This window comes from Blennius ocellaris (genome assembly GCF_963422515.1).
Source record: "Blennius ocellaris genome assembly, chromosome: 10".
NCBI classification, from domain to species: domain Eukaryota; kingdom Metazoa; phylum Chordata; class Actinopteri; order Blenniiformes; family Blenniidae; genus Blennius; species Blennius ocellaris.
Genome location: NC_137659.1, coordinates 12,348,402 through 12,375,312, shown reverse-complemented (window position 1 = coordinate 12,375,312; position 26,911 = coordinate 12,348,402). Strand labels below are relative to the sequence as shown.

At 39.6% G+C, this 26,911-nt stretch overlaps 1 protein-coding gene across 1 annotated transcript; it reads left to right on the top strand.

Annotated features, from left to right (window-relative positions):
• Positions 1-2,990: 2,990 nt before the first annotated feature.
• Positions 2,991-23,947, top strand: LOC308135509 (MAGUK p55 subfamily member 7-like; the record flags this gene model as incomplete). Its single annotated transcript, XM_080503537.1, has 16 exons — positions 2,991-3,083; positions 4,188-4,265; positions 6,477-6,557; positions 8,642-8,776; positions 10,889-10,970; positions 11,086-11,171; positions 12,581-12,658; positions 13,331-13,527; positions 13,611-13,672; positions 14,269-14,313; positions 18,993-19,166; positions 20,940-21,020; positions 21,102-21,195; positions 21,352-21,460; positions 22,696-22,839; positions 23,717-23,947. The coding sequence occupies 16 exons, from the start codon at positions 2,991-2,993 to the stop codon at positions 23,945-23,947; spliced, it is 1,770 nt and encodes a 589-aa protein (XP_080359663.1).
• Between the last annotated feature and the right edge of the window lie 2,964 nt (positions 23,948-26,911).

Here is a 26,911-nt window from a genome sequence, read left to right as displayed (position 1 = left end):
GCAGGAAGCGGTGAGACCGACTCCGGTGATGTTTCAGCCGGAAGTCAGGCTCCGGCTCAAGCCTTTCACAATCAAAGAGGGAGGATCGCGGGGTTAAAGCAAGGCACTAAATAAATATGGTAAAATTGATTATTTCATACAAAGTACCTCCTGATCACATGAAAAATCAGGATTCAGCCCCCCCAAGAAATCTCAGAAACATTAATGTGCCGCAGATAATAATCACCTTATATGGTCATCATAACCACAATGTCACAATACTTCTTTTAAAACTATATAAAAAAAAAATAAATAAAAAAAACAAGCCAATGCTGCAGCAATCTATGTGATTTTAATGTAATATGTGACTATAGTAAAATGGCAAATTAACGTCACTTATGCAGCTTTTTCCACTGATTTAACAACCCGCCTACAGAGCACTTTTCACTTAGTCACATTCATCCATTCATGCTCAGATTCACATATCAATGATCCATACCAGATGCTCAGTCTGCTGGGAGCAGTTTGGGATTCAGTGTCTTGCTCAATATTGTTAGATGGGGATCGAACCTTCCAACTGGAGACGATCCACTCTACAACTTGACACAAAGGTGCAAATTATGTGGGTCCTCACCCAAAAGGGATACTGATAGCATCTTCTTATCCATCCATCCATCCATCAAGTCATCCATCAAGCCATCCAGCCGTCACAGCAGGATACACCCTGAACAGGCTATCAGTCCAACACAGACAACCACACACCCACACTCACATTCACACCTCGGGCAATTTAGGGTCATCAATTAACCTCACATGTAAGGGGAGTCGAATATAACAACCAGATTCTTGCTGTGGAATGAGAGAGCAAATCATTGGTCCACCACACAGCCTTCACCATAACAAACATTTTGCAATTCTACTATTGAAATGATTAAAAAAAACATATAATGCTGCTAAAAAGAAATAGAATTTCCATGTTCAATATTCAGTAACTACCAAACAAATGCATTTTCATCCAAACTGGATACTAGTATCTGGAAAATGTGTTATATTCCTTTTTTGTAATTTATTTCTCATAAGGGACAAACTAAAATGTCTTGAGCAGTTTTGCTATTCTAAGTGTGACAATGATGACTTCCAAAATGAATGCTTTTGAGAGCTTCTATTTTTACGGAAAAATAGAAGCTTTATAAATACAGTTTGGGCAATATGTCATCAACTATTTTATACAATATGTGTGAGATGCACTTGTTTATAAATGTCTGCAATTAGGTTAATCATGACTTTCATTCATATTATATAATTATATGTGTTAATTATGAATCCATATTAAAATAATTAAACAAATATCAAAATAAGAATTAAAAATTTATAATAAGACAATTATGGGTTGTAAAGTATTGCTACAGGTTCAACTATCAATGAAACATCTTCATGAAGTTTACAAGTTACAATATTCACCATTATCAGGCAATACATGAAAAAAATACAAGAACTTAGACTAATAGAAAGCAGGAACAGCAGCTTATCAAAACCACACAACACTGATTTGCAATAGCAAATTGAGCAGAATTGAGGAGAGCTTGCTGTTCTTCCTATGTGGCCTATTTATTCCTGATCAAAGCATACAGGGCCTATTATATTTGTATGTACAACCTCTAAGTCATCTATGTGGGAGGTCTGCAAACTACAACGCCCACATTGATTTTCCTGCACAGCTTCCTGAAACACAGCATGACATCAATTAATGGGCACCCAACATTGAACATATAGGTTCTCAGGTAGTCCCAGTCCTCCTATGTGTTAATATCTATGTTCTGATTCCACAACTCAAGTCAAGAAAATTGGAAAATAAATGTTTTCACTGAGACAAAATCAAAAACAAAATTCACTCATAAAGTGTCTGTGTGACAGTTCGTCTGCAGCCATCTGTGGGGAGTGAACTGTCATAGATCATCAGCATCATGCTTCATACTGTGATGATGCTGTATTGATTTCACTCTGGTGTTATTTAGGTCAGAGCTGGCAAACTGGGCCATTGGCTGAACGAGAGTTAGTCTGTTTCACCATCTCGCTAAGAGTGGATGTTCAACTCAAGCTCGAAACCTGAAACTGGACCTGATAGACAGTCTGTGGTGAGTAAATTGGAACCGAGGAATACTGTTTTGTTATTTTTCTCAAAAGACAATATTTGGCTAATATGTGTTTATATATTCAATATTCTTATATAACTGTATTGGTTTTTAAACAATAAATAATAATAAAAAAAAACATGATTGTGACCATCAGAACAGCTTATTTTGACTTAAAAGAAAAAAGTGTGCGCCCAGCAAAAGAACCAAAGAACCAAAAAATTAATGATTAAACTTGCAACATTTGTAACATTTCTTAATCCGGGCAAAATAGATTTTGAATCGTATGTAGCTCAATAGCAATGTAAGATTTGGTTCCCTGAGAACCGTTAACAAAGGAATATCTTATATGAGCAACAGGGGGCAGTAATCTCTCAGAAGAAACATCTTGAGTCAACTCCAGTACAGTATATGAAAAGCATTTTTCTCCATTCCAGGTCTCTCTACTTGCATTTTTACTATGATAAACAAACAGCACTCAAATAATCAAATGAACTATTCAACTTTTTTTTTGTCATTAAGAAGGCTGCTTATCAAAAATTCGCCCATGATAGAAATCAAGGGATTTCATATGTGGTTGTACATGATCAGAAACTGTAACTGAAAATCTGAAGATCCTTTAAACTTTCTGATCAATTATCTGCAAAACAAAACAATGAGCACTGCTACAGGGGAGCTCAAGGGTTTCATCAGCACCTCCGTTTAACCTGTGACCTCTCTATGAGTTCTTGACCTTTCCTACCAAACACTCCACAACAAAGCTCGTAAATCAAGAGCAGATGCAGGTGGCACGTTTGCTGACGTGCGTGGTTCTGTGTATTTGTTCACGCATGTCCCGCCTCTCGCTCGACAGGCGTGCGGAGGCTGTGGTAGTCCGAGATGTCGGGTACAGAGTCTCACACTGACCGCGAGGAGGACTACAGGTTCCTCCACAGCATGCTGATGGAGAAGAAGCTCCACCTGCTCTTTAAGGTGAATCACCCTCAAAAGGTTATATGCAGTATTCACATCTCAACTTTCTGAAGTTGCCATGAAATAAGTATCAATAAGGTTTCTGAATGTTCTTGTTTCAGAAGGGTGATTGCAGAGGGGGTTGATTATAATTACGTATACGGATAATAAACAGCCACCATTAATGCATTGATTCACAAGTGTCACTTGGCCAAATTAATGGAAATTCTGTGTTTTTTTATTTATTTAGGGCAGTTCCATTGAGATACAATCATATTTGATCAAATTACAGTTCAGCTTGTGTACTAATCCATTCACAATGGACTATATAAACACTTTTAAATGTACATTTATAAGTTATTTAAATGGAATTTGGCTGAAACGACTTCACTGCAAGATATTTTTAAAGACATTTTTAAGTGTGAGTTTAGGCATCAGTGCTTGATACAATGTTGGGTATGAAGCATTATTCATCGTGCTACTACTTTTGGCATCATCGATTTGGCAATTAGTTAATCACAATCACATCATTTTCAAATTGATTTGTTACTTTTGTCCTATATGAAAACAGCTGGCGAGGTGCAGAGCTGCCATCTCTCTTTGTTATGCAAACTGTTATGAAACTATTACAATAGCTGTTTAATTAATGGTTATTATTTAACTGACGTCCTGTAAACAACATGAAAGATGTCAAAGTGGGAGTAACTTTAGGATGATTATGAGGAAAAATACTTTGCTTTTTCATTACTCCTGCTTCTTTTTATATTCGTATGCATTATTAACCTTTAGTTTATAAAGCAAATAATTGTAAATGACTGAGGTTACCTCAGTAGAACTTAATGAGGCAGTCTAATTTGACAGACTCACACAATGAAGAAACACAGCTAGTGTGTGAGAGCAAAACCACAACAATATGTCTTTGTTAACATTTTAAGGAATACCTGTGACTTAAATTATAATTTGCTGAGTAAATTTCCAGCAACTACTGAAGTCACTGCATTACTTTTTCAGTCATTTGCGCAACATTGCCAGTAGCAGTGATAGTATGTTCTATTTAATAGCAGCTAAAGTTGTAGTGATTGTCTTTTTCCTCTCTTTTATTATGTCCCTTCCTTAACCTGACAGATCCATGAGCGGCTGAAACATTTTGAGAAGCTCGGCCCCATCCCCGTCCAGGAGCACGCTGCGGGTTTAGTCTCAGATGTGAGTGACTCTGTCCTTAACTACATTTGCAGACGGAGAGTTTGCTTTTTTTTCTTCTCCCTAATATAAGTGGTCTCCTCTTTTCTGCAGAAGACCTTGCTGTCACACAGAAGCACGAGCGGAACGTGCAAGTCTTTCTTCTGTGAAATAATTTGTGAAAAGTCGCCCGAAAAACTCAGTCACCTCTAATAGTAACAATTGAAATGAACTTATTTTTGTAGAGAAGATATTGTTTTGTGTCTTTTTGCCAAGGGTTTGGTAACTCAAGACAGTGCTGAGCAATAGGCTGTTAAAATCATTTCGTGTGTAGTCTAAAGTTTCAGGTCGGAGGAATACAATTAATTTCAGATTTAAGAAGAAGTGACGGACTGCTCCCACTTCCACTTTGAACCAAAACAACACAAGCAGTCTCAATTTCCTCTGGAGGTGCATCATATAATATCATATCCCCCATTATGATGCGTATTAACCCTGTCCCCATAGATATGGGGGAGTATAGCGCCCACCTCTACCTTCCAGCCAGATCAGTAGGCTTATATGCATTACATAGATTAATGTCATGATGGTTGTACCAGAATGTTTCGGTTATATTAACTACAAAAATGTGATGAGAACATCACAGTCATGATTAAAAACTTCAGAGTGAAAAGACAGATTAAAACAAAAATGTAACTTACTCTTTGTCATCACAGCAATCTCACAAACAGAAAATATAATTGCAGTTAATACAATTGCAGTTTAATTATGTTGAGGCACAAAAAAGGTTAAGTCAGGCAGTGTATTCCCACCTTGTTAATGTTATGGTGGGGTTCGCATGTTCTCTATTCTTCTGTTGGGATTCTGTGGACATTTAACCCTTGGGATTGATCTGTAACCTGTAGAGCACAGCCATTTGCGCAATGCTCGCATAAAAAAGCTCCACAACTCTCAATTGGATGAAGCTGCAATAAAGGATTAGTGAATGACTATTAGTTTATTTACTTATATTTCGATCTAAATTCACTGTGTTTTAACTGCCATTCTTGAATGATGCACCCATCCTGCAGGAAAACTTTTCCCCTCCCTCTCCCTTTGTCATTATTGCACCACCATTACTGTTGCTCTCAGTTTCCCTCAGGCCTCACAATCCCATATCTATCAGTTTGATAAAGACTGACAAGTCAGATTTGCATTTAATAGGCTGACATCATTTGAATCTGATGCTTACAAAGCAGCACCTTTCATACCTGTCACCAACCTGTCATTTCTGTATTTTCATTCATCCACCTGTTTCACTTATTCCATTTTGAATCTTGTCCCACCTTAATTTCCTGATTTTTATCCCTCTTGTCCCTGGAGCAAAGTGTAAAATAAGTATATTGTTTCTACGCTTTTTCCTTGGGGGATGTCCATATATTCCATTCTCCAGCCTGCAATTCTGCATCCTTTCTGTTAACGTTATCACTCCCCTTTTCCGGTCCTGCTGTCTCGGTTTTGGTCTCTTTTATATTTTCTCCACAGACCCTATATACAGTAATTCCAGCCATTTTTCTATAGTGTCTCTCCCCCGCATTGTCTCCATCTCCTTTCCTTCAGTCTTTAGGCTTCAGATTCAGTCCGACAGCCTCTCTCTGCCTGGCTTAAATCATCAGGATCTACTGGAAGGGCCAAACTGTGGTTCTGTTTCCCCTCAGAGAGGCTTCTGTATGCTCACAGTGGAAACTAATGACCTTCATGCATTGTGTCTCTGGAGTGTGCCTCGACATCTTGAAGCAGTAGAAGTCATTACTGTAATATGCTTGACAAGACAGGCGACTGCACACAGTCAGCCGCTGCCTCTCGGCTTGCTGCGTACGTTCAAGGCTGCTCTGTTTTCTCTGTCACCACAGCTGTCGTGTAGCCTTGAATGCATGATGTTTGTTTTTTTTTCTTTCTTTTTCCAACAGTGGCTAGAGACACACAATTAAAACAGGAAAATTGACAAAAAGCTAACAAGAAGAAGTGAAAAGGTCAATGAGGTCATATAAAAGTGAGGGTCACAAGAAGAAATTGACAGAAGTGATGATGTATAACTACAAATATGAGCTGAACTTTTTTGGTTTCCCTGCACATTTCTCTGTCTCTGTCTTGGCTGCAGCCTTGATCAAATCGGACTCATTCCATGTTATAAATGTATTCCACTAATTATATAAAACTTGGCCTGCCTCCCCATCTCTTTTTCTTCATTTCCAGTTGGCAGAGGAGCTTGTCTACCAAGGCTGGATGGATGAAGTCAAAGAGCTATTTGCACTCTTTTCAAAAGCCCATTTTAAGGTGAAAACAATTTCCTCCCATGGCGTCTGAAGCCACCCTCACATGTGTCAACCTAAAGCTCTGCCAGCCAAGAGGTCCAGTCATACAACATTATTTCTATTAACTGAAAGCACCATGCTTTACAACATTAGCTCAACAGATTGTTTTCAGACTGACAGTTCAAAGAAATGACCAATGCCAGTCATGGACAAAAAATACACACAAGCACGCTCTACACTGGGAAGGAGTGCAATTTTCTTTTACTGTAGCATAGCCTGTAATTACAATTTTCTTGAGCAGTTCATGAATCCAGGAAGTTGGAAGTCGGAAGTTGCTTCTTTGCTAACTCCCGCTCCAATTTTCCACTGTGAGAGGATCAATACCAATAAAAATGAACCCACTTGTAAAAAGTGTACTTGCATGTTCAGCCGTTTTTGCTCCACCACTGTGATCTGAGAGGGCAATTTCCATACAGTCATGGCTCATCTGAGCCATTCTGAAACCGTTTAGGCGTCTCAACAGACCACATACATACACACTACATATATTGCAAAGCTTACAGCTTTTTGTTTGACATAGTCTGCTGGTATATGATTCACACAAAGTGACAAATCAGTCCAGCTGTGAATTTTATTTAAATTGATTGCACCTCATCATTCTGCCTGAAGGGCGGCGCTGACACCCATTAACCACACGAGCAGTGGAGCTAATCTACTCCGAGGTTATGTTTATTAGTGTGCTGGACATTCATGGAGAGGCCCAGACGACTCAAACATGTTTCCTTATTTCAGATGTGCTGACAGTCAGTTCTTCAACACACACACACACACACACACACACACACACACACACACACACACACACACACACACACACACACACACACACACACACACACACACACACACACACACACACACACACACAGCATATGGTTTTCCAGTGAGCTGCAAAAGTCTCTTTTTTTTTTTCCTTTTCTTAATGAGGAGCCCCAGCCAGACGACAACCAACAGGTTTGTTTAAACAGCTCTAATGACCTGTTTGTTCTTGGCCACAGCTCGGGAGCTCACACATACTTATGAGATAATATTCTGTAAATGAATGTTTGTTTTGTTTGTATTTTTTTTAATCTGTCTCTGAAAGAGGCCAGAGACACATTGCTCACATGTTGGCGGCCTCTGAGCAGAGCAACTGTTGATGGATGCGGGGGACAAGTGGAGTGACTGACAGATGGATTGACTGACCCTTGAATTGTGTTTCCCTTCTCCTCTCATTCTTTCATATTAGAAACATAAATTTATTTTTGCTGTGTGGGAATTCATTCACGATGAGAGACTTCCACTCATCCAGAATATTTGGTTTTTATGTCATCAAAGTTAAAAAAAAAAATGATATAAACAAAAAGTTAAATCGACTGTCTGGGTGGTGAAAGGAACTCAGATCAATCCTCAGACTTGTGCAATGTTTGAGCTGTGCCAATGTGTGTAACTGAAGCAGTGGTTGATGTGGGTGGGTTACTTTCAGGTGGCCCAAAGGCTGGTAGTATAATCCAAGCTAAATATAATGTGGCTTGTTGGTCCTGAAGGCCTCTGATCAGAGTCAAAAGAGTTGCATTTGGACTAAGTTGCTTCACCATGTACAAAAGGATGGGCCAAACTGGTTGGAATTTTTAGAAAGCCACTCTTTAAAGCCACCCTCAGTTAGTCATCCATGGTTGGCCCATTTGTTTGAGCCAGGATTCAGTATTTCTAAAGTCACATTTAATCATCTTTAAATTGACCAGCCTGTCTAAAGATGTTACCTGTCCTGGTAAAACTGGTGACAGTTGTTCCTCTGCATGGCTCAGTTGAAAGATTATACCCTTATTTGAATAGTTTTGAAGTGAGTTTATTGGCTGAGGCTCAAAGTGTGGAATTTGACAGCAGCTGGACAGCCAACATGTCTGTTTGAATTATGTTTGGAGTTTCAGTTGCCCCTCGACACTTTCAGAAATTGACATTTCATACTAGTTTGATGACTCGTCGCCCAGTCCACAGACAGAATACTAGAATTCAAAGTGACATACATGAACGCTGATCAGAATCTGGTCTTTGTTTTCTCCACAGAACCTCCTGTATGTCCATGATGCTGTGGCTCAGAAAGACTTTGAACCTGTTTTGCCACCCATACCTGACGATGTACTGGAGGAAGATGAGGATTCGGTCAAAATAGTCAGCTTGGTCAAAACCAAAGAGCCCCTGGTTAGTATTTACTGTTTAAGATTCAGACTGATACATGTAAACTGGGAAGTTATGTCAATCATTTAATTGCATGATTGGAACCATGTATTTGCAATCTAATTTGAATATGCATATTTGTTGGATGAGCAGATGAGCTTCGTATTTGGGCTTAGATCCTGAGATCTCTCTCAATTTCAAACAATATTTCCAGGTTTTTCATTGACTCTGCTGCTTATCCCACAAATGCATGTTCAGTACAATGTTCAATATAAATATAACCCTAACTGTAACACTAATTAAAGGATAACAAAGAGACTTTCTAACTGTATACAATTTATTAAGAAGAAACACTTACAGCAACTAAATATTATCCAAACATACACCATCGGATCAATATGTTGGTATCAAACAAACTCCTCAATTTGTTTTGACTGAAAAATATTGTTTTGTTTATGATTACCGCTGAGAGACTGCAACAAACCTGTCTGTTATTGACAAGGGATTCTATTCTGTTATTCTACCTACCTGGTCTTAAAGAAACAAAAAACAAAGAAAAACCAGGACAGATCCAATCACTTTTAAGCAGGACAACCATGAAACAGGGAAATAAATGAGTAATTTGTCCAGAAACAAGAACTGACTCAACGTAATGAACATGTCCAAGATACTCCCCTTTTCCCCCACTTGGGAGTAAAGTTATGTCATGGCTTGACCGAGGTATAACAGGCAATAAGTGTTTGATATGAAATGACAGGAGACCTCAGCAGAGGTCTCTGCAGCTCTGTGGGTCACCTCTGCCTCTGGGCTGCAACTCTGGGCTGCTTTCTCCAACCAGAAAAATCACAAAGTCAGTTCTTCCATTGTCACTGCCACATGTCTGCTGTGACCCACATCATTGTTGTTTTGTGTCACCATGTGTTGTGTAAGCATGTGTGTATGTTGCGTATGAGACTTTTCACAGGAGCACACCAAAATTAAAGTGGTCTGGATTTTTGTATCCTAATGCAGATCAATTACTTTTATTGTTTTGATTCTTTTGATCATAACTAATCTATGTATTGCCATGTGGGTTTTTTTTCCCCTGATTCATTAGAAATCATTGTTATTCACTTCTGGACATTTCCTGGATCAGAACACACAAGACAAAAACTCTATGTTTGCTATTTTACTGATGTCTTTTTAAATTATTATCTGCGTGTGGCTTTAGAACTCAATGGAGTATAATGATGAATAACAATGAGGTCGACTATTAGTTTATTGGAAACTAGCGAAAGTACCCTCAAATGCAAAGACAAAAAAATTCCATCGAAAATTCCTGAATCCACATCAAAAACTATTCTTTGGTTGTTTGAGCCTGGGGTAGTGCTTTCCAACTAATTTTAGTGAAATCTGTTGACAGGTTTTTGAGATATCCCCCTTACTAAATGACCACCGGTGCCAAAAATCAAACCCCATGTGGTGATAGCAGGCTAAACCTTTATGTATAAATATGATTTGGGGGGTAAATATAAGGATAATTTATCGAATGCTGGATATCTTTTCAGTGTGTGTGTGTGTGTGTGTGTGTGTGTGTGTGTGTGTGTGTGTGTGTGTGTGTGTGTGTGTGTGTGTGTGTGTGTGTGTGTGTGTGTGTGTGTGTGTGTGTGTGTGTGTGTTGATGCATTAGTGACTGAGATTCCAAAAGGCACTTTGGACAAATAATGGAGAACATACTTTTGTATTGATCCCAAAACTAGATTGGAGGGGGACTGACCTTACTCTGACACGCTCTCTTTGATCGATCCAGCATGTTCCCGTTTTCCAGACAGCAGGGTTACACCCGAGCATGAGCTGATTGTAGTCAGCTACATAAGATGCACTTTCCATTGCGATTTGCTCCACATCAGTAACATCTGTTGAAAATAATGCTGATTTGGGTAACCTTTTCCAGCGCTCTGTGTGTTACATGAAGGCAGCCGGCTAAATGGTCTTGATACAAATAACATTCGGTGGAATGAAGACACTCTAAATAAGAAGCTTGTCTGGGCTGTAATCAAAACAAGATGTTGTTTCTGCTCTGCATCGTTTGACCTCTGCACCTTTCTACATACTGTATGACCATTCTTTCCCTCACCGCTAACGGCCATCCTCCAGGGGGCAACAATAAAGCGGGATAAATCCACTGGGGCAATTGTTGTGGCGCGGATCATGAGAGGAGGGCCTGCTGATAAAAGCGGTAAGCTGATAAACTGTGCTTTGTGCATTAGAGGAATAAAGATGATCCACAAAACTGTTTCCGAGTGCTGTATTTGTGACAGATTTCCATGTGTTTATCATCCAAAACCTTGAAGGCCTCATTCATGAAGGAGATGAGCTGAAAGAGGTGAACGGCGTCTCTGTGGAACATCGAAAACCAAAGGAAATCCTTCCTCTCCTGGTTTGTCTCATTCTTGTTGTTTACTTACACTTTCTCAAGTTGAATCCTTTTTGTTGGGTCAATTTGATTCTACTCTTAACTTAAAAGGCTTTATGTTTTATGTTGTTATGATTGTCATGAAATCACATAAAAAGACTAAAATCACCAAAAACAAATCATCGTATGAGACTTACATTTTAAATTCTTCAACATATCCTTCATGGTTGTAGAATATACCTGATCAGGATTTTTGTTTATTGTTTCTTTTAGGCTATTTCCTGTTGTGGAATAGTCATTAATAAAGCAGGAGATGCAGTAAAGTCCATAAAAAATGATCTCATCCAGTTTTGAGAGTTGTACCATAGAAGAAATTCACAGGTGATCACACATAAAAAGGTGTTATTGTTTGGGGTTTCTTTAGATGTCATCTGCTAAATATCTTGAAAGTTATTATTAGTTTAGGGACTATGACACTGAAAAAAAAAAAAAAAATATATATATATATATATATAGATAGATAGATAGATAGATAGATAGATAGATAGATAGATAGATAGATAGATAGATAGATAGATAGATAGATAGATAGATAGATAGATATATAGATAGATAGATAGATAGATAGATACAGATATATAATCCAATTTTTTTCACTACTGATTCCCTTGTCAAGAAGTCAGTTGTTTCAACAGAATTCGATTCATCAGATGCCTCAGTTACCTTCAACAGATTTGTATCTAACTTTTTCTCATGAAGTGTAATTTTATTACATGTTTTATCTGTATCTTGCTAATAACAAGCTCAATGTGACTACAGAAGGTGTCCAACACAGTTATGTCAGAGAAACAAATGAGCTCATGTGTTTGTCCTTGACTTTATACGTCATCCAATTGAAACTCCTTTGTTCGGTGCAGTTTATTTTCCATCGAAGATTATTTTTTGAGTTAAGTGACACCACACGATAGAAAATGTTCTACGGTAGGAAAAAACAAGAGAGTTAATGGGGATGAAAAGGTGGCAAATGTGTAATGCTTATGGCTGATGAGAGTTTTAATGAACTAATTAAATTGTGTGAAACAAAAGTAGTGAACCCTATGCACAACTCATGGAGACATACCAGAAAACAAAAAAGGTCAAAGAATTTAACTGATTCCACTTCAAAAAAGGGATACACTTTGAAAGCAAACATGACCAAATGGCCATTCTCTGTCATCCCTTGGCTTTTACATTTGCTCTGTGATGAACTGAAATCACCCGAGGAAAGAAGTGCCACATGAAAAGCCCACAATGGCCTCAGAGCCATTAAACTAATAGAAAAAAAAAAATCTTATTTGTTGTTCACTGACGAATTTAGATTATGGTTCATTTGTGGTGTTACAGCATCTTTAATAGAATAGCATATTATATCTTTTCTCGTTATTCCTGTGCAGGCTCGTTCTGAGGGTGAAATAAAATTCAAAATAATCCCTGCATTTTCCAAAGAGGAAGTGTCGTCCCTCGAGAAAAAGGTAAAGTAAATAGTCGCTTTCACAAATATTAACATGCCTTGTCGTTGATACTGTATTAGTGTGCGATGTGGCTGCAAAGAGAAAGTTACCCACCTGGTTTCAGTATAAATGAGATGAAATCACTGGTATCTTGTGTGTTTGGTTATATTTTGTGCTTTTGCCACAGTGCTGTCACAACCGCAGCACGATTCTCATGCAGTCACTTCAGGTCAGACCACCAATGACAAAACACCAACTAATTTAACTACAATTCACACCTTTTATCATTTATCCACTTGATTGCAGTTCAATTTAGCATTAACAATGCATGTGTACACCTTGTATGGAGAATTTCCAGCGGTCTTTTGTTTGGAGGGAGTCTTGGGCCATCACCGCGTACCCCGAGAGGATGTCTGAGCTGGAAATTGTTAGAGCAGGGAGCATTTGCTATGGATTAAGACAAATTGATTTCAGTGATTGTGGTCATTTCTCAAAAATGACACCAACACATGCGAAGCAACACCAGATGAAGATGTGCCAGGATACAGAAGTTCATGAAGTTGCAGTGGAAAAAGAGAAAAAACTGGACAACTAAATATTTTTTTTTTAAAAAGAGATGTGCATTTTTCCAATTGTGACCTGCTTGTCTGTTTTTAAAGCTGCAAAAGAAATTAGACGGATTTCTTTCCTCAGCTGTTTGTGAGGACCCTGTTTGATTATGATCCGGTGGAGGATCCCGCCATTCCATGCAAGGATGTGGCAGTGGCCTTTAAGAGAGGCGACATCCTGGAAATAGTCAGTATGGAGGACGATACATGGTGGCAGGCTCGTCAACTCTGGGACAGGGACAGCCGGGCCGGACTGATCCCCTCCCAGCAGCTGCATGAAAGGTTGTCCAATAACTCTTTCACACCTCAACCACAAAACTCGGGCATTTTAATACAATAATTTCCTCTCTGTGGGTTTTCTACAGAAGAGTTGCACTGCAGCGACCGAAAGCTTTGTTCAAGACCCGAAGAGTGAAACCACCAGCAGGTGAGCAGCCAACATTGACCATAAAACTCACAGCACCTGAAAAGCATAAAACACTTTCCAATAAACACATTAGAGGTCCTTTAGTGTGAAGCTGAGGGGTGAAAGGTCAAGCCTGAATGTCACCACCACGTTCAAGGTGATGGGTGAGCTCGACGGCATCCTCAAGTACTAACATCTTGTATTTTCTCCACATGCGCTGCAGGTGAAATGGGAAATGCTGTCGGTTCGTATTTGGCTTCAAATACTCACTTTCAGTCTATCAGATGTGATTGAATACACATGTATACATTAAGTTTTAGCTTGAGGTTTTTATATTTTAAAAATATAGATACCAAACAATAGTCATATATTCTAACCATGCTTGTTCATCGTGTGTAGAAGCTGAACGAGCTTGTAACAGTGTGCGTGAATTTTTCACATGCAAGTTATGCAAGAGTAAGAAATTTCATTCCGAGATTTAAGAAATAAAATTGTTACAATTTTAAAGCTAAACATACATTTTCTTTGCGAGTATGTAATTTCACAGTAACATGTCATTTCTTTGTGGTTTTCATTCATCTTTTCTCTCTTCTCTTCCTGTTTTTTTTCCCCCCCAGTGACAGAGGATGTAGACTACAGAGCCATAACGGGGATCCACATTGGTGAGATGTTTGACTCTTAAAATACATCCACTATCATATGAGATGATCCGCCACACTAAATTGAACACGACAGCTCACAACAACACACATACTTGAATTTAGTAACAAGAATAGGCATAGTAATCAAGACTGTGCTGTATTTATTGCACAGACCAGTTGAATCAATGCTGCAGTTTCAAGGTTCAGCCTCGGGGGATAAGAACTGTGGTTTAATCCACCCCTTCTTCTTCATCTCACAGACTGGATATGATGGGTTTGTGCTAGTTGCGTGTCTGCATGGTGGGCTGTTCGTAGGGAGGCGTTAGTTTATGGCTGATTTTAAAAAAGAATCCCTTCGCCTGTATATGGTGCGGTAATTACAGATGTTGCGTTAAATCATTTTTGAGAGTCATATGCGTTTAATAATACGTATTTCAACTTATCTCCGTCCAAGCTCCACCTGAGGACGAGGTCTGGGTTTTGTGTTTCCTCTGTTCCTGGCATGTTGGTTCTCCGGCTGCATTTAGAGCAATCAGAGAGTATGAGAATTGAAGAGAAAAGATGCAGAATCTGACAGATTATCATTTTCTTACAATTGCTGTGATTAACTTTGTTCCCCTTAAATCAGTGGTTTGACATTTTGGGACATAATTTAGTCTGCTTGGTGTAAACAGTGAAAGGAGAGAGGAAAGGAATTATAAAAGCTCAGACAAGCTGTTTGCTGATGTTCATTTTTTTCCTTATTTGTTATGCTTTTGTATGGAAGCCACTTATGAGTAAGGTTTGTAGCAATACTTTGTATGTGTTTGTGGTTGCACCATTTTATATCTTCAACCTCTTTCTACAAAATTTTTAAATGACATAAATCTAAAATTAATGTGAATCGAAGATATTACGAAAGCCAATGAATCGCCTTGAAAAGCATCTCATTTTGTCAAATCTCATCTGCATCTGGTTTAAAAATGGTAGTCAGGGCATTTTTTTAGGGTTCGTTTAACTGCATTTAAAAAATAAAAAAACAAATAAACAAACAAACCGTTGCATTTTTTTGGTAGACAAGGACAGCCTAAAGTAGGTGCAATAGTACTTTTAATTTATGAGGGAATTAAGTAAGTCAGCATTAGACTGATATGTCTAATGCATGAGGGGAGGTCTTCAGTGGCCATTGTAGGGAGTTGATTGAAACTGAAAGAAACTGTGAGAACTCTGTGACTCATTGAATCTTGAGGCAATGGCAGGTTTTGATATTGGTCAATGGTTTCCGGCTCGGTTAGAGTTGGATTAAGGGCTTGGGTTAGGCAAGTAGTAGTTACATTTAAGTTTAGAGTGAGTCTGCTGACAATTGATCTAAGTTCACTTAAAGTCGTCTGAACTGTTTGTGTGTGCATGCAGGTGTGTTACTGGCAGCTTCAAGAGCCTTGATCAGTTAAATGCAATGTGGCTTGAGTTAATTTACTATTTAATCTGTACAAATATTTGAATACCTCTTAGTCTTTTCAGTTTAATTGTTCAGGTTTCTCATGTTTAAACATCTTGAAAACAAATGTATATTTTAGAACAATAAGCTCCTAAATCCTATAAAGGTATTTTAGTATCTCACTCTGGTAGTGACTGCAAAATTAAACTTTAAATATGTGGTTTTGTATTTGGATATCTGTAAAACTTTCCAGAGAGAAGCAATAATTTGTCTCATTCAGTACAATCAAATTTGAAGGCTTTAAAACAAAAAAATCCCTCACGAGATGTGTTTTTTTGTAAAGTCACGAGACTGAAGTGGTATCAATCATCTTGTACAACTTTCATACTGGGAGCTCAAGACTACTAGCTCATCTATATGTCTGTTCTTTCATCCCCACTTGCTTCCCAGTCAAAAAGAAATATCTTGAAGTGGTTCCAAAACGGTATGGCCGAGAGCATTTTCCATCACGAACGCAAACTCTGCTGCCAGAATGACTTAAGATTGACAATTACAAGATGTTTTCCTGCAGACCTCGGTTGAGTCTGAGAAAATAAGGCCTCTCCTTCGCTGTACAACATTGGTTTTCTTCAGTGAGTGTGACCCGTTCACGTGTCTGAGTGAACCCATCGGTTTAAATCTCATGTAAACAAACGTTTGAGAGCTGTACTCCGTTGCAGCACGAGTCTCAGAGTGAAGCCTGGAGAGGAAATGGAGAGATGTGCTTACAAAGTGAAATTACGGCTGACGTCAAAGAGAGCCCGGGCCCGGTGCTTAGTAGGAGTTAACGTTATAAAAGAGAAGGAGCCTGCCAAGCCGGGCCAGACCACAGCCGCATGGCAGAATCGAGATGTCAGAGAGGATACCGGCGATGTGTGACAGACTGAGTCCATGTTGTGGTGGTATGAGAGTGTTAATGAAGATGGTGGTGATGTGCTGTTGTATTTTTGCTCCAGAAAACACGAATTCCCTCATTTCATCTAATCATATCCAAGTAGCGTATCAATAAAATCAAGTCGATGACTGAATCGTGGAGGTGAGTAAATCTTGAATGAATCGTGCGTTACAAACCTCATGGACTTTATTAAGATGTGAACATAAGCAACATCTCCATTAGTGTGTTCAATATAGAAAATAAATAAATAAAATTAGGCCAACTTGAATAAATATTTGTTAGGTTTATGATGCTTGCATGAAGAGATCCTTCCCTTTTCTGTCCAGTCTGTTTAAATTTAAAATACACTGTGCAATTTTTGCTGTGACCCATGGTGGTCCAATGTGTGTAACAGACCCCGGAGATGGAGTCTGTTTAACAATTAATTAGTCCTGTAGAAATCAGGCAAAGGAGTATGAGCCGGACAACAGGTTGGGTTTAATTCCATCACTTCTGCCAGTCTGCTTTATTTCTTTTACATATCAATGTATTTCTGTTAAACATATGCAACACATATTTGTTATCTCTTCTTTCAACCAATTTCAACGGCTTGCCTCAGGTCAAACTCAACAAGATTCACACATCTTTCTTCATATCCAAAATAAATATCCATAAAAACGCTGGCAATTCTGGTAAAGTTAAACAATGAACACTGAAAACACAATAATTACTCAATAACATGAACAAATGACAAATTGTGAACTGTACATATATCTAGGGATGTCAAGGAATCCTACAAAGTTAACAAAGTAAATGGAGCACAGAAATAAGGGACAGCAGTCATATTCTGCTTAAAAGTGGCCTGCTAAGCTGATGCTTATTACCACGGACATTCCAGTCAACAGAACACACATTCTCGCACCAGACCTTCTCTAATTTCAACATTTACCTTGACACAACGAAGTGTAAAGGTTGGATGGACATCATTTGCGCTTTATGATGTGGAAATCAGGAAAAAGAGTGTGAGACGGACGACAAGTTACGTTTCCTTCCCTCACTTCTGCCAGTCTGAGAAGGGTCGTTAAACACAATATGCTGTTCCCAGGAGCCCCCGACTGGCATAATTTGGGAGTACATCCAAAACAAAACTTTACAGACACACTCAAATTAAAAATTTTCCCATTTACAGGTTTTTACATTTTCCAAGACGAAATGAACAATATCAATAACAGAAATGCGATCAGACATTTCTGTGTGTCACGTGCATGAAACACATGAACACACACAATGTATTTACTACCATCTGGATCACAGTCAGTTGTGGGTGTTTAAAAGAACAATAGTTTATGATTCTAGAAGAAAGCGTCTTGCAAAAAGAATCAACCACTGAGAAAACATATTTATGAGGTTCTGTGTGAGTTATCAGGAAGAGAGATAAAATTGATAGGAGAAACAGACCAGTGTTTCCCAGCATGCCTTTTTCCACTGCAAGTCTCAAAAAGAAAATCAGGATTTTGTTTGATTTTTCAGATTGTGTGTGTAAGCGCTATCACTGATAGTAACATAGCGAGACTGTTAAATGTTAAGCAACAATAGACACTATATGTTGATTGTCGTTATACATATATCTCATAACAACAACCACACACATACACTTGGCACTGAGAGTTAAACAAGTGAGTCTCACACTCAGTGGTGAGATCTGTGAACCTTTCCTAATGGCAGTGCTTCAGTTAGATCTGCAAACCCCATTAGGCTGTCTAAACTTTGGTTTTGGTACTTTTCACACAGCAAAGTTGTTTTTTTTGTTGCTTTTATTTGGCCACTTTGTCTTTTTTTTCTCTGATATGATTTGCATGAAGAAAACATGAACTGACTGGAAGTTTATGAAGACTCTTGTCTGAGAGGCTTTATCAATTCTGACTCACTCAGATTAACAAAAATGAATCATCAACTCTCAACCGGCCATTTAAAACTGATGGAGCATTTCAGGGGAGAGATGAGACGTCTGCATAAACCTCTGGATGACAGAGAATCTCCTCAGACCATGTCCACTTTATGAGACCTTCATCACATCTCTGTAGCAGGTAAAGGATAACGCATTGATGAATGGAGGGAACACAATGTTTCATGCACACTGTTGTGAATCTCTCTTATACATTATGAATTCCACTGATTCCTCCATGGTAGCCTTAAATGTGAATCCACTTGAATGCAGACACTTTATTATTATTCTGTATTTGTTTGGACAGAGTTTGCACACATCCATCTTAACAGTCTGCAACACTATGTTGCAGCACCTGTTTCCATACAAACCTTCAATTCTGATGTGTATCCAATGATGGAAAGGTTTCTGTGTCTCTTTCCCAGCTGGTTTGAGAAGGAGTTTCCGACTTGGCAAAATGAGCAGCTGGGCTAAAGAAGCCGCTCAGTTAAGGAGGTGGAGCGCCGGGGTACATGGATCGATCTGTCCGCTGACCTACATAGAAGTGATCCCTCATCACCGAGACCCAAAGGACAGACGTCGCCTGGTCATCTTGGTTGGTATGTACGTGCTAGAAATCGTCTGAAGAACAAGTACAAAGCTTTATCGCCACATGTAAAAATATTTCGGCACACAAAGTGCATGCGGTGGTAGGTATTGTTGTAATATCTACTACCTCATGTGTTCTGCTTTATATTATCTCACTGCTATTACTTTAAACATAAATTTATACTCCTATGATCCCATTCAGTTAAAAAAAAAAGTTCAGTATTGAAGCTGTTGTTGATCAAAAGACTAAGTAATCTATTGATGAAGATTTATATGGTTACTCTTGAGTGCAAGAACAATCTTTTCCCATAAGAACCATGTAAACACTGTCAGAAAGCTCCCGGTCAAAATATATCATGTTCTCTAAGTTACCCACAGTGGCCCACCCCTGATTCACTTTTCTGCCAACCCTGCAGGTCTGCTCTGTGTATTTCTGAGCTGTATCTCTCCCCTGAGGAATTATACACTGAGCCCAGCTGAAGGTCGATTTAATGTCGTAGTACGATTTGACTGCAGGTCATCTGTGACCGAGGGAAACATGGGAGAGGCAAAAGGTGGAGTGATGAATAAGAGCGGGAGCAAAGTCAGTGGGCGACGGGAAGGTGAAATATGCAACTGACAAGGTGCAAAAGAAAATGACGAGACAAGATGGATGGAGAGAAAGACATGAGTTGATTGTGAATAGAGTCCCTCCTTAATGTCAGCCAAGTGCTCCATCATCAAACTGGAACAGTTAAGACAGCTTGGATTTAGATTTAGAACCCTTTAATTGAGTTGGAGCTTACCCTGACTCTGGATTACGTTTTACTGTCTGCTGTGAAGGCTCTTCATTGACCGGAGGTCATCATTAAGAATATATAGCTCATTGGCAATGAAAGTTATAGGCAGGAAAACCTGAATCTGGATCACTAAACCATGAGCAGCTGGATAATGCTTGACCAGGTTGGAAATATTTTGCTTTTGCGTTCTATACACACTTTAAATGTAACAATAGACCATTATGCCCCAGGAAAGTTGGTGAAAGTGACTGCCAGCCACTGTAAGCCCTACAGATCGAGTAACTCTTAAAAAAAAAAAAAAAGAAAATTAGTATTCACTGTGCCTGATGATGCTCCTCTGTAGTCCTGTGGAGCAGCTGTGAAACACATTTGCAGTGTAAGAGTGGAGAGTCCATAAACCCGATATTTTGTAATGTATCAAGCTCATGCAAAACCAGTGATGGAAAAGGCAGGTATGTCAGGAATCCCACTTTGAGACATCTCTCCATTAGAGTCTGATGCAATCTGGAGCTGCACAAACCTGCAATAGAAGAAAATCCCAGATGTTTTAGTGTATGTGTGTGTGTGTGTGTGTGTGTGTGTGTGTGTGTGTGTGTGTGTGTGTGTGTGTGTGTGTGTGTGTGTGTGTGTGTGTGTGTGTGTGTGTGTGTGTGTGTGTGTGTGTGTGTGTGTGTGTGTGTGTGTGTGTGAGAGCTGACACTGGCACTGCGTAGCCGAGCAGGAGTCACATTTAAACGTGAAGCTATGGGTTTTCCAGAGGGTACAGTGGCATTAAACGTCCGATAAAGAGACGCAGACATGGGCTGGTTTGAGAATCACTTTCAGGGTGAAATCAGAATGAAATCAGATCTCTGTCCGTCTGACTTTCCCTCGCTCTCCTTCTGTGATGATATAGACAGATGTGTCATTTGATGTTGGGCTTGTCTTGAGGAAAACATTAGTACACATTGATATTGGGAATGAATACCCACATACAGAACACAGTGTTTTGATCTTCGTCTCCAGGGCCCAGCGGCGTTGGCGTTAGTGAGCTGAAGAGGAGGTTGCTGATCTCTGACCCTGATCGCTATGGCGTCACCGTGCCGTGTAAGACAGACATCCTCAGCTTGTGGAACTATTTACGCACAATTAAGCATCATCTCAGCCTCCCACCTGCTGTCCTTTCAGACACAACACGTGAGAAGAAGAGGCAAGAAAACGAAGGGGTGGATTATCATTTTGTGTCAATTCACACATTTGAGGAGCACATTCTGAATCAAAGGTAATGACAAAACAGGTGTCCCCATGGGATTAAAAATTGCTTTGCTTACTCCTCTCGATTTCATGAGTGGGATCCACTATTTCTGCTGCCTGAACATTTTAATACTGTCTTCTGTATTTCCTGTCTGCTTCTGTCCCTGTTGATTTCTGCCTCCAGGTTTATAGAATATGGGATTTATAGAGGTCATTACTATGGAACAAGTCTAGACTCTGTGCACAGAGTGATGGCTGAGGACAAGGTGTGCCTCCTGGATGTGCACCCGAGTGTAAGAAGCACGCCAGCACAGCAAATCATCACATTTATGTTTACATGGGTTGCACATAAGATAATTCGCATGTCCTTGTTGGATCAATTAGACTGCCGCTTCCCCCGATACACAAAAATATGAATTCTGCAGTTGTCTCCTCAGTTTCCATCATACAGCGTTGATTTTTAAGCAACAAAATGTGATTAACGAGGACCCATGTGTTACCACTCGCTGTAAAAATCATCTCAAGCAAGAGTTGAGGTTCCCACTTGGCCAGAGACTCCACAGCTGACATAGTCTGCATGCTATTTGTATGCAAACCACATTGTATGCCTGCAAAGAGCTCGAGTACCATGGACCTCCAAACACATTTGCACTACAAATTAAGATTTTTGCAAACAAACAGGGATTTATGATTTTGAGTGCGTTAGCGGAAACATACACAAACCTCTTGACCTTATCCACAGGGGTACCTGCGGTCACTGCACATTTCTGAAAAGTTGTATAACATGCAATATGAATCAAGAATCAAGAGAAATTTCCACTGAAGTCAGCTGATTTGTTTCACATAATTTTCAACGAATTGCAAAAAAATTATACCTGGTTTGAATTAAACCTTTTTTGTATATTCAGTGTTGCATTGCCATTGCCACCTGCCCTATACTATCATGCTCCCTGAAGTACCTTAACTAGGTCAAGCATCATGTGCAATTTCTTTTTTTTTTCTTTCTACATCACACTTTAATGGACAATAAAAATAGTATCTGTTTTTTTGTCAGGCTCGAATTCCTGATAGTAATGACCCCCAAAATAAAATGTGGGACAATTTATGGAGAGCTTTACTGACAGCAATACAGGAAACATAAAATTACGAATGCACGCATGTGGTCACTAAAATACAGATCCTGCAGTTGACAGTGCGGCATCACACAGCATGCTGGCTCACACCACTGACAGCTTGCTGTGGGGCATGCACATGACCACACCCTGTGTGTTTGAACCAAGGACTCAGACCTTTGTGATTGTGAATTGTAAGCTTCTAATAAAGCAGAATTTTTTAAAGCGTGAAGGCCAATTTCAATAAATCAGATGGATTAACATGAAAAATTTTATATCATGCTCGGTTTTCAATTTTCCAAGTTACCTCTGTTAAATTCACACCACACACGAGAATAATAAAAAAAAATTGTGAAATCTGCATTTTTATATATTTCATCTCGCCTTCTTTGTTTTTTTTTGCTCTGTCTCGACAGAACATAAAACACGTGTACTCATCTGAATTTAAACCGTACGTGGTGTTCGTGAAGCCGCCGCGCATCGAGGAGCTACGCCTCACCAGACGAAGAGCTAAATTTGTCTGCAATGATGAGGACTCCAACCCAGTCAGGATATTTTCAGTAAGAAAGATGGGGGTGCTTTGCACAAAGCACAATCTCACCAGGTGCATGTGTGAAAACAGGTGCTTGTTCCATGTCTTGTAACATGCAGGACTTGCCCTCAATGTGGAACCCCCCCCACCCCCCAATTCCCTTGCCCAAGCACACACCTTGCTTTACACATGGCTGACCTTGTGACTTGCATTTAAGAGACATTTAAGAGATGGGGGAGTTACAAGACACTGTGGGTGGCTTCTTGCTCCATCACAATAGATAAGGACATTTTGTCCAACAGCCTAAGAACTTTACCTTGTGAGTGTATTTGAAGGTTTGGGCTGAATGACAGAGTGCTTGACTTGTTATATTCCCCTTTATGTGTGTTCACTTGAAAACAAGAACACCCATGAGATCAGTGATGTGACATGTTTTCAGAAAGTCTTTAGAAAGACGCTAACCCACTTTCATGATGTACATCTGGCTTTGCTGTTGACCCCAGCTACTCAGGTTGCCCTTATTAAACCCACGAGGTCAGGCAGCTGTGTTGCAGCACAGCTTTGGGAACCTGCCTGGTGCCATGCTGCACAGCGCCAACAGAGCACAAACTTGTACCACAACTGGAGTGAAAAGGCCTTTTAATCTTTTACTCCCTGCATATTGGTCATGGCTTCATATCCTATTATCCTACAGTATTTGTAGAACACTGTTAAACACACCTTCGCCAAGGTGTTGTAGGAATCATATGACCAGACCTGAACACTTTTGTAACCATCAAATCAGTAATCAACTCAAAAACCGAGGATTCGAGACAAATGATACATTGAAGCGCTAATCCCGGTTCTCAAGACCAACGACATATGTCATGATATTGCATCATTACTGCTGTCTTTGTGCTTCACAGGAGGAGGATTTTGAGGAAATGATGGATGCAGCTGAAACAATGGAGAGCCAGTTCGGTCAACTGTTTGAGAAAGTGATCATTAACGGAGATATCGCCACAGCGTTCAGAGAGTTGAAGGCGGCGCTTGAGAGGATCAAGGACACCGAAGTGCACTGGTTTCCCGTGGAGTGGACGTGTCATTCACCAACGACAGCGCGAAGAAGTTGTGGTCATTTGATTGACTGGATTTGAACCGACCTCTAGATTATTGCTGGTCAGTTGTGACTCAGGTGATGGGAGTGGACGCTCTTCTAATCCTAATGTTGAAGGTTCAATCTCCAATCTCACTTTGTCTGTCTGTCAATTTTGGAAAAGACACTGAATCCCAAATTGCTCTCAATCAATGTGTGAACACCTTGGGAGTGTGTGGGTGTGTGAGCAAACTGGTGAGATCAGTAACAATGTGGAATGTAAGTCAAATCCATTCTTGAGACTAATTTAAGCCATTTGACAAAAAGAAATAGAAGCCAAAGATGAAGATTTTTAACATATGTATTTATAGGTAAAAAGCTAAAATTAGACACCCTGAAGTTGAATTTGTATAATATTTTAAATACATTTCCATGTGTAAACAAGGGACCCACTAAAGTTTTCCATAGTGCTCAGTGTGTATCCAATTAGGCAGAATCCTCTCCCTCTCTCTGTGTCAGTCTGTCTGAGAGCCAGGATTTCTGTTGGCATTTGGCTGAAATAGCTGCAACTCGCAGAATGATGAAGAAAAAAAAAAAAAAAAAGGAAACTCTCCAGGGCTTGTGGCTAAGTGTAATCCTTCCCTGCCAAGTCGCAAACATCAGCATGTAATTATTCTGACAGCTGCTGCACTTCAATTAGCTGTAATGTACACCAGAGAAATATTATTAGTAGCAGTCTGGGAGACATTTTGCCAAAAGCATGGTGTATGAAGTCGGGACATAAACACGATAACAATCACACAGCATCGATGTGGCTAATGGAAAACGTAACTTCTGACAATACATTTTAGAGTAGTGTAAAGGACCGTAGATAATAGATGCAGGTCACTTTGTAGGGCTTGCAAACATTATTGCTAAATGTAATTGCAAAACCATGTTTGTTTTTTTTTGTTTCCAAAACCACACAGAGGCATTCGAAAATAATTGTCAGAAAAGTCTCCATTAGCAACACTCCATTAGCAAGTGATCAGATTTGAGTGCGGCAGCTGCTCGTCGGGTGCAGATTCCTCCTGATTTGATCACACACGCGACATTCCTCCACATTCGCAGGGTTTCCTGTCTCCTTTTTGGACGCTGTGCTCAATTGGGTGTGGAGGCGGGTTAATGTGTCTATCATGTCATGTTTGGGCGGAAGAAGTCGCAGCATGATGTGGGGAGACGGTAATAGCTTTCGAGGGACGCGGGCCCCTGCAGGTTTACAGACAGAAGCTATGATCACGCGTAAAAGCTTTCTGTGGGACCACAGTGGGTTTGAATTGCAGAGGTAAAGATTATAATACTGCAAAGCTTGCTGTCGGTGAACACAAGCAGATGCACCAAGAAGGTTAAAGCAGCATGAACTGGTGTGTCCGCATGTTATTTGGTCGCCGCAGCGTACAAACACAGACACAGCAGAAACATTACTGCCAGGTCTGAAGCCCAAGCTCAGTCAAAGCATGGCAGTATAATTTCATCACACCGGTGAGAGTCTGCAGGCGCCCTCTGAGATCATAACGACGCCATTAAAGACACCGGAGTGATCCAATGAAAACCCGCCGTTTTATGTTCGCTGCAGCTCCCACTTCAAACATTACACAGAAGGCATGATGTGAATTGGTCTCGGATAATTTGGCTCAATCGTGTAACTGTCTGTTTGAAGTATGTTAAAATAAATACAACTGTTAAACAATGTCTCTGTTTTTGCCCGAGATACTTAGAACTTGTTAAACAATCAGCGCCGTGAAGCACATGGTGAACACATATGAGTTATACAAATTCACAGCAGGAAGCAAAAGAAGCTTTCGAGTTCATTATAGCAGGCTTGAAATTTAAAGAGGCATTTATTGATTTGCTTTTAAGAAAATCAACACAATAAACCTTTACAATACAACATATGACAGTATAAATACGGAAATTATGCTCAGGAAGTGAGACATTCAACAGAAAAGTACGAGTGTACCATAAATACTCACAACTGTGATATTTATGGTTACAAGGGATGTGGATTTTTCACCGCTGCAGTTGTTTTAGTCCAGCCACCACCCACCCCCCATTGTTACAAATACTCATGGAGTGCTTAATCTGTACTCAAAAACCATTCTTAGTCAAACTGTATAAGTTGCATTGGTAATTGCACTGCCAATAACAGTCATTCGATTATCATTAATAAAGTCAAAATAAAAATGTCACAGTGGAAAGCAATTGTAGATATAAAGCCGGAAAAATTTATTTCAGTAACGTGTGTATATGTAATTTGTTTCTGCTACTCAGCGTATGACTGCATTTCACCATTTGGAATGAATACATTTTAAATCATCCAAAAGAAGATATTAAAAAAAAAAAAAAAGTATTCTTCTAGTGAAACCTTACTAGATGTGCAGTATTTTCAATAGGCCTAAAGTTTGTGAACTTGCAAGACACATACGCCCAGACACAAGTGTGAAACTATACAAACAAAAGGAGATATATGTCCTTCAACTGTGTTTTTTTTTACAAGTCTCCTAGCTGCTGAATGTAGGCGTGCTCCCAGTTAACATCAACAGTCGAGCCGCCGAACATATCACAGAGGGACAGGAGTAAATGGTGTGTGATAGCATGTAGCATTCTCCAACCACTGCTGAGGAATGTGAGCGAGGAATTTACTGCACCTAACGGGGATGCTTCTGGTCCATGTGTTTTTTAGCTTGGAAAGCATTGAAACTCAACCTCCTCACTGATGCGCCTGAATTATGAGCATCGAGTGGAGCGTTGGGGTCACTTAATACGTACAACAAGTGCCGCTTGGATTCAAACCCTATTTTCCAAAGTTTACACTTAAGCCAGCACGACCAAAAACACATTTTATCACAAATGTTTGCCTAAAGATTATTAAGTTATGATTGTGCATGGCAAAGTCATTACTGTATATCCAAACAGTCTTATATAAGAGTGTTTGGATGTGGAGAGGAAAAGCATACGTTGGATGACAACTGAAGCTGAACTATTT